The sequence below is a fragment of the Anas acuta genome, chromosome 3, assembly GCF_963932015.1.
Source record: "Anas acuta chromosome 3, bAnaAcu1.1, whole genome shotgun sequence".
NCBI classification, from domain to species: domain Eukaryota; kingdom Metazoa; phylum Chordata; class Aves; order Anseriformes; family Anatidae; genus Anas; species Anas acuta.
Genome location: NC_088981.1, coordinates 39782882 through 39799674, shown reverse-complemented (window position 1 = coordinate 39799674; position 16793 = coordinate 39782882). Strand labels below are relative to the sequence as shown.

The following is a 16793-nucleotide window of genomic DNA, read 5'->3' as shown; positions in this document are numbered from 1 at the left end:
TTCCTGATACAGCTGCACACTAAAGGTGCCAGCAGGGAACAGTTTAGGAGGAGGAGGATGCTCCTAAACCCTCATCTCTGCGTGTGAGCTGCTTCCTGCTGTGAACTATGGGCTGACAGCACATGTGCCATAGGATACAATATAAGCTGTGACTAATAACAGGCACAAAATCATGTCTGAACAAATACAAACAATCCTAAAGTTAACTTTCCTTTCTAAACCATTTTTTTGTGGGTATCAGAATACTAGTAGAACAGTATCAGCTACATTTGCGAAAAGGACTGTGAGTTTTTGCATTCATGATTTGGTTAACAGTATGCCTCTATTTTGGGTTTCAAATTATCACTCAGAACTATAAAGGACCTGTTTTGAATGTTTGGGGTTTTTCTTTTTTTCTTGTTTGTTTTGTTTTTTAATCCCAATCCCTATTTATGAATATGCCCTTTTACTAGGAAACTCTCTCACAATTTTTAAATGAAAAACATAGATTTAAAGGATTCATTAGATCACTAGAAGGTGCAAATGTATGAGCATCATGAAGAGAAAACAGCAACAACAACAAAATGATGTAAATGATATTCATCTGACGTTTGTTTTATGGGAAGAAAAAAAGACAATTTTTTAAAATGCAACAGGATAGGAACTGCTCAGGGACCAAGAACAATCTAGCATAAACTGAGAGATGCAGGGAGATGCAAGATCATAAAAAAAAGAAATAAATATATTGTATTTATATACTTCATAGTTGGAAGGTATCCCTATCCGTAGGAGGGAGGTTGGAACTAGGTGATCTTTAAGGTCCCTTTCAACACAAACCAGTCTGTGATTCTGTGATATTTAGTACTTCAGTGCAGACTGTTATTCCAGTTAAACCTCAGCTTTTTTTTTTTTTTAATCTGTTTTGGTCTTAGTATATACATCTTGGATGTTCTTCAGAGCAAGAAAATAAATTAATTATATAAGAACAATTTTGTTAAGTTGCAGGAAAAAATAATTTGGACTCATTCACTACCATATCTGACTTCATTTTATGCTTGGTAGAAACTTAATGTCACTGACCTTAACAAAATTCACTTAGTTAATATAACATATAATGCTTAAAAACATGCCATATAGATGTGATATTCTTTTCAGTGCTTTCTGAGCAGTCATGCTACAAATGTGGTTAATCCTCTCCCAAGGATGCAATCATGTTGACAAAACCACACTTTGTTTTCCCCAACTAAGTATCTCTGGAATTTCCTTGTCAAATACATGCTAGATGGTAAATTCTTCTGGTCAGTGACAACTGCTTCGTACTGCACTGCCCTGAGGTCTGTTTTCCCTGCTTCCCACCCTGAGGGACCTGCCAACACGGTGCAGCTGACAAAAAGGGATATCCTGAATGTGATGGGTAGCCTGGTACCTTATCAGACATGGCTGTGCCCACAGCTGAGGGCAGGCTGTGAGACTCATGTTACAATTTTGATAGGTTTCCACCTTTTCTTCCGATATTCTATACTTGGCTTAACAGCTTCTCATTACTCAAAGCTTTGAGTTGCATGGCTTTGTTTTGATACAGAAGGTATGCAGAGAAGGGGACTGATTTGAAAAATACATGTATGGAGAGATTCTATTCTCATAGAACCATTGGATATCCTGAGCTGGAAAGAACCCACAAGGATCATGGAAACCAACTCATGGGTACACCCAGAGCTTTGTCTGAGAGCTTTGTCGAAATAGTTCTTGAACTCCGGCAGCTCGGTGCTGTGACCACTGCCCTGGGGAGCCTGTCCCAGTGCCTGAGCACCCTCTGGGTGCAGACCATTTCCCTAACCCCCAGCCTGACCCTCCCCTGTCCCAGCTCCATGCCATTCCCTCAGGTCCTGTCGCTGTCCCCAGAGAGCAGAGCTCAGCGCCTGCCCCTCCGCTCCCCTCGTGGGGGAGCTGCAGGCCGCCATGAGGCCTCCCCTCAGCCTGCTCTGCTCAGGGCTTGGGGCTGAACAAACCCAGGGGCCTCAGCCACTCCTCATGCGTCTTCCCCTCCAGACCCTTCGCCATCTTTACAGCCCTCCTTTGGATGCTCTCTAACAGTTTTATGTCCTTCTAGCATTGTGGGGCCCAAAGTGCAAATAGTACTTGAGGTGAGGCCACACCAGTACAGAGCAGAGTGGGACAATCCCTTCCCTGGACTGGCTGGCAGTGCTGTGCCTGATGAACACCAGGGTATGGTTGGTTCTCCTGGTTGCCAGAGGACACACTGCTGGCTCATATTCAACTTGACAACAGTTAGAATCCCCAGATCTCTTTATTTCAGAAAAGAGGAAATTCCGTAGGACATTATTTATCCTTCAAAATATGAATGAAAGTAGAAAATGCTGATATCTTTCACAAAGTCTACTGGCTTGAAATTATATATATACATTTTTTCTGAAAATAATATTGATTTCTGAATTTCAAAATTACTTTTGAAATAAAAACTGATAATCTGTAACAAAATATCGCTTAAAAATATTCTTACCTTTCTAAAGTGTCATTCCAAAATGTTGACATGACACATTTTGATGTGTAAAAGTACTTTCTCTAGTTTCCTGTTGAAAATGAACTATAGCAAAATAGATCTGATTTCAACACGTAGTTTATTTAAAAAGAAATTATGGTTCAGGTGCATAATTCTGTGTAAGACTTTGAATAGATCTAGTGAGTACAATGCCACTGAGCCTGGCATTGCTAATCTGTAGCTTCAAATGTAGCTGCATTCTAACCATACAGATCAATTAAAACAACCTATAGGTTACCTCTTCTCCTTCTTCAATATGATAATCCTTCCTTTCATTTGGTCCTCCAACAAACATCACATTCAATTGATGTCGATGCCTAGAAAAGAAAAGTGACAATTTAAAGCTACCTCCATACATGGTGTCCCTTATTTCATGGATTTTTATTTTTATTTTTTACTTTTGTATTGCTTTGACTACAGTGAGTCAATGAAACAATAGCAAGTGACAAGTAGCAACAAGAATGAGAGAAAAGACCTAGATGCATCTTCCTGCTCTGCCACTGGCCTGCTGGATGACCTGAGGCCATCTACTTCCCTCATGGTGTTTTGGTTCCTCTAGCTGTGAAAAAAGAACAAAGGTACTTATCAACAGTGGAAAGAGCTTTGAACTGCAAAGACAAAGAATGATATGTAAGAGACAGGAAAGACAGGAAAAATGCCCTCTCAATAATTAATTCAGGATAAAGGTAAATCTCTTTTTAAGCTTAATAAAGGTAAAATCATGCTTGGTTCCCAGGGGCAGAATTACTAGAGATTCTATTCTGATGGTAGGAATTATGAGCTAATTTATCTTCTATTTATATCAGTTTTGCTGAGGTGGAACAACATTACAATGGTTTCTTTGTGGTTGTGGTTGATTCAGAAAAAAGAGATTCAGGTCCTTTATCTTAATTCTGTCCCTTGTAAGAGCCTCAGCGAGCTCTTTTCTCAGCTGTCACAAAGAATAGATAGAACTCCAATTATCTATCACTGCGCGTATCTTAATAAAGAGGTAAGGTAGCAGTTTTCTATTTCCTTTGTGTGGGGAAAAAAACACTATAAACCAGAATTGTTAACTGTGATTCAAAATTTATTCATAAGCTCTCTTTGACGTGTGAGCTGAAGGATGTTGACCTCTACTTTTCAATGAGGAAGTACTTGAGCTAACTGGAGATCCTAGTAATACAGAACCAGCAGGACTATGCTCCCCTACAATTCAGGAAAGAAATACATGCCTCTGTGTCAGCACTTCATAAGCCTTAACTGAGAGAAACTAAACTATTCTGAATTACTGAATGTATTTATTTGATCTGGTACTTATATCATACTTACTTTGAAGAGAAGATAAATTATAAAGAACACCACAGTACGAATTAGGAAAGCAGAAATAACTGTTGTGACACACCATTCCTTGATCAACTTAAAATCTAAAGAATTAAATTAGATTACAATACTTAAATTTACTATTCTCACCATAGGAACTTGTACGCATTACAGCTCCTGGCTTCATGCCAGTATCTTAAAATAAGGAACTGAAATCAGAACTGACTATCAGGCAGATTTAATACTTGTTTTCAAGGACATGCTGAAATACTTCTGTATTAATGAACCCTTCTACTAGAGAAGGGTAGGAAGGCCAAAGCAGTAACAACATAGCTAATTATTCATGAAATAAATTCAAATCAGTCCTGAAGAATAAGAGAAACATGATCTATGTGCATCTTGTAGCCTACTTTAAAGATTAATTAATTTTTACAGAAACCCATTGTATTTGATTCAACTGATTGATTTTATTAGTTCAATAATTAAAAGGGAAGCTATTGCTCTCTAAACCATTGTTTCTTAACTTTTTGTTGAACTATTTGGCAAATCTAACATTAATTCTGGTACCCTATGGATTTGGTTTTGCATAATAAACTGGCAACAATGGGTTAATTCTTGCTTTGATTAAGAATTATACAATGGTACTATCAAAAACTTCTAACTATCAAATACAAGTAGGAATTCAAAGAGGTTTGTTTGTCCACACTGCTATATAAAGTTGTCAAGTTAATATAATTGCATTGAAATAAGACAAATCATAAGAAAGAAAAGCAGGTTCAGCTAAGACCGTCTGGGAGACAGTTAATGCAGTTTCAGTATCATAAAGGTTACAGTGGTGTGGAAATTACTTGATTGCATTATTTTTAGAATGAGCTGCTAATCAATGGCCTATTAAGTTTTACATACTCCTATATTTTTCTTCTTAATCACATAAAGAAAATGTGACCAGCAGGCAACCTTTTGAAAATGTCTCAAGACCACAATGAGATACTCCATGACTGTAATGAGGTCTCCTTACCTCCTTACAGTATCACATTCTGAACTCAAAGAAAAGCTTTAAAAGTGCCTTAGCAACCCTGTAAAAATCAGCTATCCCAAGCGTTCTGATTTTGCACTAATTGCTCCTTGAGGTTAAAAAGTATTTAAGCTTGCAAGACAGTGTAATTAAAATATATATAATTAAGTTGTAGCTCTTACATCACGTTGTTTTCTTGACTCTGGTAAAATTCTAAGCAGTTGATGATTCAGGAACTGAGGTTTTGTTTTGAAATCCCATACAGATACTTAAAACCTTTGATCATCACAATTGTATGGAACATAACTGAATGAAAGTCTGAAAGCTGTAACAAATTTAGAGATGGGAAGTCTTACTGATACACTGTAAGGCCTATGTTTTAACCTTTATTTCTCTTTTGAAACTTAGGATCTTAAGTTACTTTTATTTTTATTTTTTAAAGTGTTTGCCTTCTTGCAGTGTAGAAGGCAGTGAGAAGATTTCTTTATACATCTGCACTCAGCATATAAAGTATCAAAGCCTTTGAAAACAATCTTGGAAATCTATTAGTCACATCTTGGAAAATTGCCTAAAGCTTTTTTGGAAAATCCTGAAAAAATGTAGATATCACTAGGAGCAGGTGGTGAGAAACTCAGTATCTATATAGTACATGGCTTTTCTCTCCTCCTCCACAGGCTGAAGATTCAATGGAGAAATTTATTTTTTTATTTATTTTTTAATCTATGCAAACTTTATCATGAAAAAATGTTCTTTGTTTCACTCTAGCTTTTTACAGTGTTTATGGGGGAGATTCATCAACATCAAGTATTTAGGGATACGTGTAACTTTCTGACCTTTGATAGACCTCATATTCCAGAGTTACTTCAGAATTACACAGAGCTGCTGATAGGCTGTGCAGAGTAGTGCAGTAATAACAAAAAGGTTAATTTTACTGATGAAGAATGAAAAAATGAATATTTCACATACTCTAAAATACTAAAGCTTTACCACTGTCATTGGTAAGCTTCAGAAATAGCTATGCTTTTATGCTTCCTAAATCCATTCTCAAAATGAAAGAAATGAAAGCACTTGTAAAAAGACACTTTCTTCTCTTTCCCACTGTGAAACTATTGCAGTGACTCAAGTTTCATAATTTCTCATTTAGAACTGTAGATTCAACAGAGACATCTTGCTAAGGATGTACCTCTTACCTTATTTTTGTCTTGCAACTATTACTTTGAAAAGCAAACTCTTGCAGCTTTGAATGGAAATTAGTATTGCTGCCACTGCTACAGTAGTGCCCAATCAGCTTTTGATTAGAGGTAGCAGTTCAGGGCAGGGGCAACAGGCACATTCTTTGCTATTGTAGTTGTTAAAATTCAAATGCAAGAAAAATAAATATAGAAGAGCAAGAACACCTGCTTTTTATGTTCTTCATAAAACTCAGTCTTCTATAATTTCTCGTACATTATCCTTTCTTATGAAAACCTGCATATAGAGGCAATGTTGGACTACATGTATTGTCCTCAAGTTCATTGATAAAAGAAATCCTTGGTAACACAACTAGAATGTGCCACACGTTGGACCACTTACACTGGAACTTGTTCATGGACTTTGACACTGGCAATATGCATACTGTAAACCTGCATAATACCCACACTTTTTTCTTATATTAGCTGTATAATTATTCAGGATACAGTTCATAGCTCCAAGTTGTCAGTCAGTGACCCGCAATGTTGCTTTTTCAGCCTCATGCTGTGTTCAGAGCATCCTGCCCTGCCCTGACAGCTCAGAAATGCCCTGGAAACCTGCTCTTTCAGCCCTGCTCCCCATTGATTCTCCTTATCTTCATGTGATATGCTCTGTCAGTTTTGATTGCTCCTGCAGATTCAGCTCCTCTGCAATACTGGAATGACCCTTAGCAGCTCTAGCAGCTGTTCCAGGTTGTAAGATGGCAGCATGAATCTATTTGCTAAATCTTACAGTCTATGGATGCAATGCCATCTCCTCAGTTTTCTATGAGGTTATTGTCAAAGGGCATGACACAAAGACCCTTAGCAGCCTAATTGCCTACAAGAGACTTTGAATTGGGGCAGACATATTGAAACTGGTCTTCACAGCTTCTGCAGAGTTACCACAAAAAGATTTCAGTTAGTTCCTGTCCTTCAAAACTGCGGTATGACTGGCTGTAGCCTGAGAGGAACTACGGTTCCTTACTGGTCTTTACCATGTATGCATTTTAGCAGTTTCCTCTGGTAGCTAAGAATATTTATATATCTAAGAACAACATTTAAAACAAACAAACAAAAAAAACCACCTTCATTTACTCACATAAGTTTATTGCACACAGGAGGTAAAAAGGCTGCCTTGTTTTCTTCTATCCATTTTCTGACATTTACCAGAAGCTCCATGGTCCACCAGCTATGAAACTTCTGAGGAAGATGAAGTTTGCATAGTGCTTGCTCTGTGAGCAAGCTACGTCTGACTCCATCCCCCCAGTTCAGGGATTGGTTGGTAGAAGAGGTGTCTTCAGGCTGAAGTGTCAAAGGGGACAGGTCCATCAGCCAAAGGTCACTTTGCAAAGAGTGCTCCTGCTCCAGCAGCTTAGCTAATAATTGACCAGTGTTTTTTAATAAAATTATTTTCATTTGAGACTCCTACTGCCCACAGGAGGTTGCTTCCTTCTCTTTACCGCATCAGCTGCAGTGAAGAAACTTTCTCTGTACAGAAACTGCCTTGCTACATACAGTTATGAAAACTTGGGCACTTAATAGAAACATCAGGTTTCAAAGCTAAATGCAGCTTGAGAGCCATTGCTCAAAGTTTAACTATATGTATACAATATAGATAAAATGTATTTTTATACATACTTAAATATCTACATGTTTCGGGCATGATAATAGAGTCCTATTTCCCTTTCCCACCTTTCTTCAACCTTGTTAGACTGAATGATTGAGGTTGTGATTGAAAATACTGGGAACTACTTCTGCCAAATAACAAAAATAAAAATGTCTCCTGCATTTGTAAGACCAAAAGCAGTTGTTCATAAATTATGTTTTTTAATTTGTCTCAGTCTTTGCCAGGATTGTGGCAGGCCTTGTTGGAGAGCTGAATGTGGTTCTGTGATGCCCTTTGGGAAAATGCAGCACACTGTCATCAAATTACCAGGCAAAGAAATGGAGAATTATCAGGCATTCCTGGTCCGTATTAGGCTTTATTCCTTCACTGGTGTCTTTTCCATGTCTATGGAGTTCCTAATAAAATTGATCACTGCTTCCCCCTCCTCCTTCACTTCTAATAACCAAATCTATAAACACTTCTTTTCAAACTTGGACTACACGATATGGGTGGCTGACAAAAAAAAAAAAAGTCATTACAAAATGTCAGAGCTTTTCAGTTGCTCTTGATATAGCTTAGTCTTCTGACTACATCTATACTGTGCTTAGTGTGTCAGTGTGCATGGGGATAAGAGTATCATATGATTTGTTTAGAAGTGAGCTGTATAGCTGCCGTGACTTGTGCATATGGGCTGTGCAGCTTCTGGATTGATGAGTCAGGATGCTGGAATGATATAAACTCGGGAGTTCTTTAGCTTGTGCCATTATAACTTTCCTATGGGTGAAAAAAAGAAAAGTGATAGAATGTGAGTTGAAACTAATATTGGACTCTTCTATCAGTAAGTGTGAGGGTGACTCTGCTTTACTTTCACCTCTACGACTTCTCTGCAATTTAATTTAAACTCCTTACATAATTGATCCAAAAAACTCCATTCATTTTGGGATACAAAAATCCACATGGGGATTATAGTTCTGCTATATTTATACAGTCATAATGGTATTGGCAATACTTTTATCTGATATAAGCCCAGAGTATGTATTATTTCACTCAATTACAAATAATAATAAAAAATGTAACATTATTTATTTAGCACATGGAATTTCTACCATCAGAATGACTGTGGTGAGACATCACTGTGTAGCAAAGTCATTAGGCCTGGTTTTGGACCTACAGACAGGAACATTTTGGTGCTTTTTGCACTGTAGGCTGATGGCATGCTATTTAGATATGAAGGAAAGCAATCTTCCATTTAAAATGCTTTCACTGAGAGGATTGTGACCCAGCCAGAACTGAAGACTCTCTTAATGACAATGGTTTTGTAAAGCTTTACCTCATTGTTAGTAACAGGTATTGAAGAGCAGGACTCCATTTGTCAGGCCTAAAAACCAAGAGGTTGTATAGATTCACAGCAGGGAAAAAAAAAAAAAGGTCCTGGACTTGATAGAGCTGATATTAATGTACAAGTTTTAACTGCAGGGTTATTCTGTCTCAAACCCCTACTCTCATCACTAGTCTCTGCTCTTTTCCCCGCTAGGTAGAATACAAGGTGCTATTACCTGCAGAGAAAACTATCTCAGTCACAGGCTGATAAATCCATTTTTACGGCTAGAGTGAGGTGGGGGGGGGGAGGGGGGGGCGGGAGAAAGGGAAAAAAATATAGCTAGAACTACTCAGGCAGGGCACCAATGAAGTTCACTTATAAAATCCACCATTACCAGGAATCTGCGGTTATGGTCACAGGAGCAGTACTTTCCGCAACCCTTGGAAATCAGTGCATTTTGAAAAAAGCAGTTAATGGGCTCTCCATGTGTGCAGCAGGTATAAGGGAACATTGCTTCTTTTGAGGAGGGATAAGAAATGATCTGTGCAGCCTGGAAGTAGTGGGCCATGAAACCCTGTTTCTGTGAAGTAAGTGTATTGGAGAGGCAAAGAAAAGAGCAAGTGTTGCAGGCTCTGTGAGTTTCAGGTAAGTATGGACAATTCGTGACCTGACTGGGGACCTGGATTTTTCTGGCTAGTCCGCTTTGCTGTGGCTCTTCATATCCATCAAAGTCTGTTCCAGAAACTCAGGTTTCTACATCTGCTTGCGGCTCAGATCCTTCCCTCAGGTATGGAAGGCAAAGGCTCTCGACTCGTCAGCTTTTGCTGACAGAGTTGTGCAAGACTACTGAAGCACAAAACTGCTCCTCAAAAATAAGCCATCTTTTACGTTGTGGGTGCAGGAAAAAGCATTAGTGAAAAAAAAAAAAAAAAAAACAAACACCTGAACATGCTTTCTTTTTTTTTTTTTTTTTTTTTAATCAATTCTGTTCTTTCTCTGCTATAAAAGATACTTTGAGAACAAATAAATATATATATATACCCTTTATTAAAATTAAAACATTATATAATTATTTATAGTTTTAAAATCCCATGTAGTTGTTGGAAATAAAATCAAATTGTTAACAAACGTACTACATGAGTACAGTTATGTTCCCACCTACAAACTAACTCACGTGGCCAATTTTTTACTATTTGATTTATAAATATGTTATCAAGGGCCTCAGTATTGGTGGGGGCACATGCAGGAAACAAGTGGATCACATAGCACAATAGAAGAACTAAACATCCCACAAAATTTACTAGGATCTTTACTATTGCTGACACTATTACTTTTATGGGCTGATTGATATACAACACCAGTGATTATCATCCATATGTAAATAACAAAAGCAAAAACACTCGGTCCTCCTCTTGCCTGAGTCTAAGGCTGAAGCTGCAATAAAGAACTCATCATAGCTTCAGCTTTGATTCTTCCTGACAATTTTTTATTCTCTGAAAGGACACCTGTTTGGATGAAATTGTACAAAGATTGATGCAAATGTAATATAGTATATTTTATTTGCTGGTGTAATGATGCACTGGTAAGGGTAACGAAGGTAGCTGCAGTTTTCTGGTATGGGAACTAAATCTATGTGATAATATAAAACTGCTCTAAGAAATGAACTGACAGCAATTTTCTTCTCTCCACCATCATCTTCATCAACAGCCAGATACAGAAATTGCACGATACTTCACCTGTCAGTGGTGTATACTACTGAAACATATTGCAAATAGTGCCCACAGTAATAGCACCAGCAACAGAACAGCTGTCTTGACAAGCGAGAAGCATCCTGTCTCTGTCCAGAAGTTTCCAAATGTTTCTGCTCAGTTATGAATAGGAGGTAGGAGGAGGAGGTAATGAACTCACGTTGGAGGTCGCTGCTATCTGCTTGAAACTGGCCGAGTGCCCGTCCCCTGCTGCCAGGCCATAAATATTTCAGTTTAGAGGCCATGGAAGTCCAGGCACTGTGGGGCACTGTACAATCATCCACTCGGTAATGACAGGTCCAGAGCTTGTTACCTTGCCCATGCTTCGGAGATGTAGCAAGCAGAATGCTTTCTGGTAATTGTGCCCCTAACCCAGCAGAGCTGTCTCGGTTCTAGGAACATAAATAGGGTGACAGCTTAATGATAGCAGGAAAAATAGAAAGGGTATGTCCTTGTGTCAACTGTAACAGGACTGGAGCATTAAATAGGGTTTAAATGCCACGCAGAGATAGTGGAATTGACCGAGCTGACTGCACAGTTCACGTTGGCAGTGTACCTTATCAGCAGACACGCACGTATGGCTGTGTTTTTTCCTAATAACTGTTTCTCAGCAAGTCGTACACCATACGCATACACTGTGCTTTGTTCTACGCATCAGCACCGGCTGTCTTTTAGCAATGGTCGCTGACAATTCAGCGTTTTCGGAGCAGGCCACCTGCCCGGGGCCCTCCCTGCGGACGGGCCGAGCTCTCCCCGCCGCCAGCGGCCGGCGGGCCCGCAGGGGGCAGGAGGCCTCATCCCGGGCTCCGCCGCCGCTCCCCGCCCTCCCGCACCTCACGGCGCCGCCCTCCCGGGACGGTCGCCTCCTGCCCGGCCGTGCCGGCCCCCTCCCCGCGCCGCCGGGAACGGCGAGGGCCCGGCGGCGGCCGGGGGTCGGGGCGCGGCGGGGCCATTCCGCGTCGCGGGCGGGCGGCCGGGCGCCATTTCCCGGCCGGCGCCCGGCGAGTGGTTGATAAAGCGTTCGGGAGGAGTTGGTGTCAGGGCTCCAGTGGCGCAATCGGTTAGCGCGCGGTACTTATACAGCAGTACTAAAGCCGAGCAATGCCGAGGTTGTGAGTTCGAGCCTCACCTGGAGCACAGAGCTTTTTTGGGAGGGGGAAGGCGGATTTTTTGGGGAGCGTTCGGCGGGAAGAGGAGAAAGGCGAAAAGCTCACGGAAAAATTATGCGTGGGCCCGCACGCGTGCACCCTGCAGGGCCGGGGAGGTGCTGGAGCACGGCCGAGGGGCGGCTGCGTGCGGCTGAGCGGGCTGCTGGTGGTCGGGAAGGCAGGCGGGCAGCGCCTGCTGGAGGCAGGGGCTTAAAAGATGCATCTGCAAGCATGGAAACACGCTGAGCTCTGCGCTGGTTAGCGTGGCCTTTCGGTGCGGAATAGTTATCGCTTTCCTGTAACAGCTGCATGCGTCGCCCTGCGGGAAATAAAAGCTTATTTTATTGGAGGTTACTTAATGCAGGGTGAATAAAGACTCACCAGCAGACTCACTGCAACTGAAGAGTAACAAAATATCCTGTAGTTTGGATATTCATTGTAACTGCTCACTGCCACAGTAATTTTTTAGGAATGTGTAGTCCGGAGAAGGAAGGAGAAGAATTCAAATAATTTTACTTTCAGAATTGAGGAGGTGGCAGGGCTATAGAAAAAGGCAATTTCTAGAAAGAGAAAGTTGAGGGACACTGCCCAGTAGGTTTAGGTCCAGATCTTGTAATCATGCACGTTAACATCTAATCTACTATTGCAGCAGTGCAGTTTATACTCAAAAGCTCTGCGAGAGCCTCAGGATCATGCAGCCAGAGACATCACCATTGCCTGATCAGCCCATTAATGTGTGTGCACCAGGGGTTAGCCCCATATTCAATTACCACACCTTCCCTATTCTAGTGACCACCTTGTCCCCTCAGAACTTTGCAGGAACTTTGCCACTGATTTCAGTGACAGCACGCTCATGCCTGAACCACACACCACATTAATATAATAAGGTCTAAATAAACAGAGATCTGTACTATATCAAAGTGTAAATGCAATTCATCCTTTCTTTACTGGGAGTTTCACATTTTTTCTGTCATACATGAGTACCATGTCAAAATGCTGGGGAATAAAGACAACACGGAGGAACATTTGCAGAGGTATTAGAAACTGTAAAAAATTAAAATGCTGTTTTTCTGTAACTGGAAAAAAATAGCAGAAGGCCTATTGATTGCGATTGCAGAAGGTCTCCATTCCCCAGGTTAGACCCAGTTTTTTCAGAAACTGGGGGAAACGCTGCTTCCTTCTCTCACCTTCCTGCTTGTCTTCATGCTTTCAGGAACACTATAGGTCCTGCTCTCCATGGCTGAAGAAGAACATTGTGTTCAAAATTGGGGTTTGGTTTTGGTTTGCTGGGGTGATTGTGCAATTTTTGCCAAATACAAGGAGCAAAAAACAGATGCTGTTTGGTGCATGCATAGCAGTGATCCAGCTTGTATGCAACTTGCTTCTGCTGTACCAGAGAGCAGCAGGACAAGTGGCTGGAGTTGGCACAGTGCTGCAGCCTCCTTCACAAGGCCTTCTTCATCTGCTCCATCCTACCTGGTTCTTTGTTTCCAAAGCAATTTTTGTTTAAAAAAAAAGAAGACAACTAATGGTGAATTTACTAGGCTAACACAATGAAAGAATGTTATTTATTTGTGTGCAGTGGCTGTTTATGAAATAAAGTGAACAGAACTGCTACAAAAGCATGAGCGTATCCTGAGGTGTGGTGGCTCATTATGGCCTGACCATGGGCACCTGGGCTGGGGGTGTTGCTAGGCTCTTCTCCTGCCCCATTGTGAGGGGTCTTGCAGGGCTTGTGGAAGAAGGGTGCTATTTTGGAACAGGGGTTGGTGAGTTTGTGCTTTCTTTGTTTACTTGGGGGGTCTGCTGGCTTGTTTGCTATAATTTGCCTTGTTCTTTGCTGCAGGGAGGATGTGAGGATGGGGCCGGAGGCCTGTCCCTGCTGGAAAAACTGTGGTGCTGATAGGGTGAGGACCAGGGTGCCTCTGGTTGTCATTCATGTTTATAACTTTTTCCTGAAGAGTAGGTGTCTTATGGGCTTATGAGAGGAAAGTGTATGCTATTGTTTACATGAGGTGTGTTTTTTTTTGGGCTTCTTGGTCCTGAATTATTGGATAGTGCTTTAATTCTAGTTGATAGTGGCCTGTACCTGTAAGCACATATATACTTATGTATGTATGTGTGAAGATATCTTTATACCATTACTGTAAAGCTCCCAGTGTTTGCATGTGATCGGTATCTTCTTTTTTTAAAGCTTGCTTACCTGTACCTCATTTTCTGTTTGAAAGCAAATGACCAGACATCATCTATCTTCCTCTGAGCCACTGCTCTATGTCACTGTCCTCAAAGGGTAACATTGGCTTGGCCAGGGCTGTGAGCTGCTGGGGACTTGGGCAGTCCATGGGTGTTGCTGAAGGCTTCCTCAGGAGGATTTCCCCATGTAGGCACTTTAATTACTCTGTGCTCTTCTGTTTACCTCAGGATGTACATCTTGTAGCCTATACCATATATATATACACACACACACACATATATATATCTTATTTCTCTTTTTATGTGTCTGGTGTGAATGTCGTGCTTGCGGGTCTGTAACTATCCAGCTCCTCTGAAATCCTTTGAGGATCCCTCTTTTTAAACTTCTTCCTGCTATTTATTTGATTTCAGGTATGGACTGTAGTTGCTCTGCAGTGTTTTTCTGGTTACTTTGTGTTCCCGCTGAATTAGAACTCGCTTTATAGATACATAGAGAAAATTTATGTACCTGTTGCTTATCACTTGGGGAAGGATTTACAAATATCAGGCTATTGAGTGGTTTTGGAGAATAAATAATAATCAGCTGGGGAGCAGGCTTGAAGAGTTTGCATGATACTTCTCACATGGGGAGTCCCACTGGAGTGAGAGATACAGGATGTAGAAGGAAAGGCAGGGTTATTGCACAGACTTACTCAATGCTATCCCTTCCTGACGCTTATTTTTAAAAGTGGCAACTTCTTTTTCTCAGGTGTTTTTCTAGTTCTGAGCTTTGTGAGGCTCTGAAGTGTTTGCTTAACTTGGTTTATTTAAACGTATTGGCCTTGAACTTTGCACAGTATGGGGTTTTGTATATTGTAACAAATGTCTGTAAAAGTTTATGGTAAAGACCTGGTACAATTAGTTACTTTGAAACTAAAATAATAAATGTTTTAGTCAACTTAAAAATGCGTGTATGTGTTAAACAGCAAATAGGAGTACGTTTTTCTTGTCTTCCGATAGATGGCACTGTGATCCCACAAAGCGAAAAAGAAAACCAAAGCAAAGCATTCCCAGACATCCTAAAAATAGAACTCCCTTGCCAAATGGTTCGTTGTGCGCAGCAGAGAACAATAGGCAAAAATTCCAAGGGTTGCTTAGAAAACGCAGTCAACTAGAGGTGTAGATACTTCGTGTGTGTGTGTAGTGGTGTTTTTTGTCCTTTTTTCTTGTTTTCATGTTGTATGTAACATCTTGAGGACCTTTCTGAAATTAAAAATCTATTGATCAGTTGTGTTTGGAGCAGCAGAGCTGGATGAGATGTGTCATGTGTTTTAAAGTCCGTATGAATTCACTACTGTTTCAAAGTGCCAACAAAGCAGGCCCAGCTTAGATTCTCTTAAACTTCTTCAAGAAGAGCTGCTGTTGCTTGAGGCTTTCATGCAGCATTGCCTGAAGTCCAGGCAGCTGCTTCCAATCGAGGCTGCCCATGCTGTGGGGGTATTAGACTAGGATACAACAGCTGGGGGGAGAGGAACAAAGTGCAGATGCTTGTAAACTAAAGGAAAGAACTTGTTTAACCCAAATATTAAGATGTGGAGGAGCAGAATGATAAGGAAGGATACATGTGTCCAATGGTGACGTGAAAGCTTCCTTGGTGAAAAGAATGGCTGAAAGATGAAGGGGGTCCTTGGGCTTATATAGGTTGACAGAAGGAAGAGAAATAAGGGAAAACTAGATAGAATTAATCTCTTGCTCTCTGAAACCCAGGAAGTGGGTGTTATAAGGAGGGAATGAGCAAAGGAGAGGGGGAATAATAAAAAAAAAAAAAAAGGGAGGAGGGAACAGGGAGCTGGTAAAAGAACATAGATGAGGAAGCTTTTTTTTTTTTTTAAAAATATAACTAGACAATCCACATATGAACATGCTGTGTAGGGCAATGAAAAACAAATGAATAAGTGTGAGCCAAGCATGCTAGTCTAAGATAAAGCTCCTATAGAGAGCAATTTGGCCTGCCCATTTTGTCCGAGCAGAGTGATCTCAAAATGTTTTTCTTCTCTGTGTGTTCTGAGTGGTTACTTCAGTGTGCCGATGTAAGGGACCCCTCGGCCTCTCTCGGGATTAGAGCTGGTGTTGGGAGGGCTGGAGAGCTCAGCTCTCTGGTTTGGAAAAGGAAGGAAGTGGACAATCAGCACTGGTGTTTGTGCCTGTGTAATTTTCTTGCTTATGCTGAGTTTTCTGTGTAAGGTTCTTCTTTTAAAGTGGAAAAAGTCTCCTGGTTTCTTCAAATAGTTTTGGTGCAGCCTAAATATTTGAAACCTTGGAAAAGGCTCAAAACACAGTAAGAAAAATTAAACCAGATCCAGAGAGAGAACAAGCTGGGGAAGTGGCTGAAATGGCAGGGGATAGTTTGTGTGTCTGTAATTAAAAATGCTGGCGAAGGCATGCTCCCTTGAAGGAGGGAACTGAGCCTGTACTGCCTGCTTTGTATGAGGTCTTTGTTTATTGGCAGACAATTTAGGATATTCCTAAGAAATACATCTAAAATTTTTAGCATGGAGTTAGACAGAGATTGAGGAGGGAAGTAATGACTTCTAAAGGCTTATCTTCTGGACAAAAACAAAAAGAATAAAATACCAGAGGCATTGTGCTGCAGATCATGTAGGTATATGTAACTTGGGGAGTTAGCTGTTTTTTGTGGAGAGAGGCTGTCAAACTGGTCACAAACATGAAA

General features: G+C 40.7%; 1 protein-coding gene and 1 non-coding gene across 2 annotated transcripts in view; one reads left to right on the top strand and one right to left on the bottom strand.

Annotated features, from left to right (window-relative positions):
- Positions 1 to 7347, bottom strand: part of HAAO (3-hydroxyanthranilate 3,4-dioxygenase) — a 33909-nt gene extending 26562 nt beyond the window's left edge. The window contains exons 1-2 of the mRNA XM_068676720.1: positions 7167 to 7347; positions 2778 to 2856 (exon numbers count right to left, since the gene is read on the bottom strand). Of these exons, the coding sequence (XP_068532821.1) occupies positions 2778 to 2856; positions 7167 to 7246 (159 nt within the window). The 5' untranslated portion in view covers positions 7247 to 7347. The remainder of the gene's footprint in view (positions 1 to 2777; positions 2857 to 7166) is intronic.
- Positions 7348 to 11784: 4437 nt separating this feature from the next.
- Positions 11785 to 11879, top strand: TRNAI-UAU (transfer RNA isoleucine (anticodon UAU)). The gene is made up of 2 exons: positions 11785 to 11822; positions 11844 to 11879. It is a non-coding gene; the product is annotated as a tRNA-Ile (tRNA).
- Positions 11880 to 16793: the final 4914 nt, after the last annotated feature.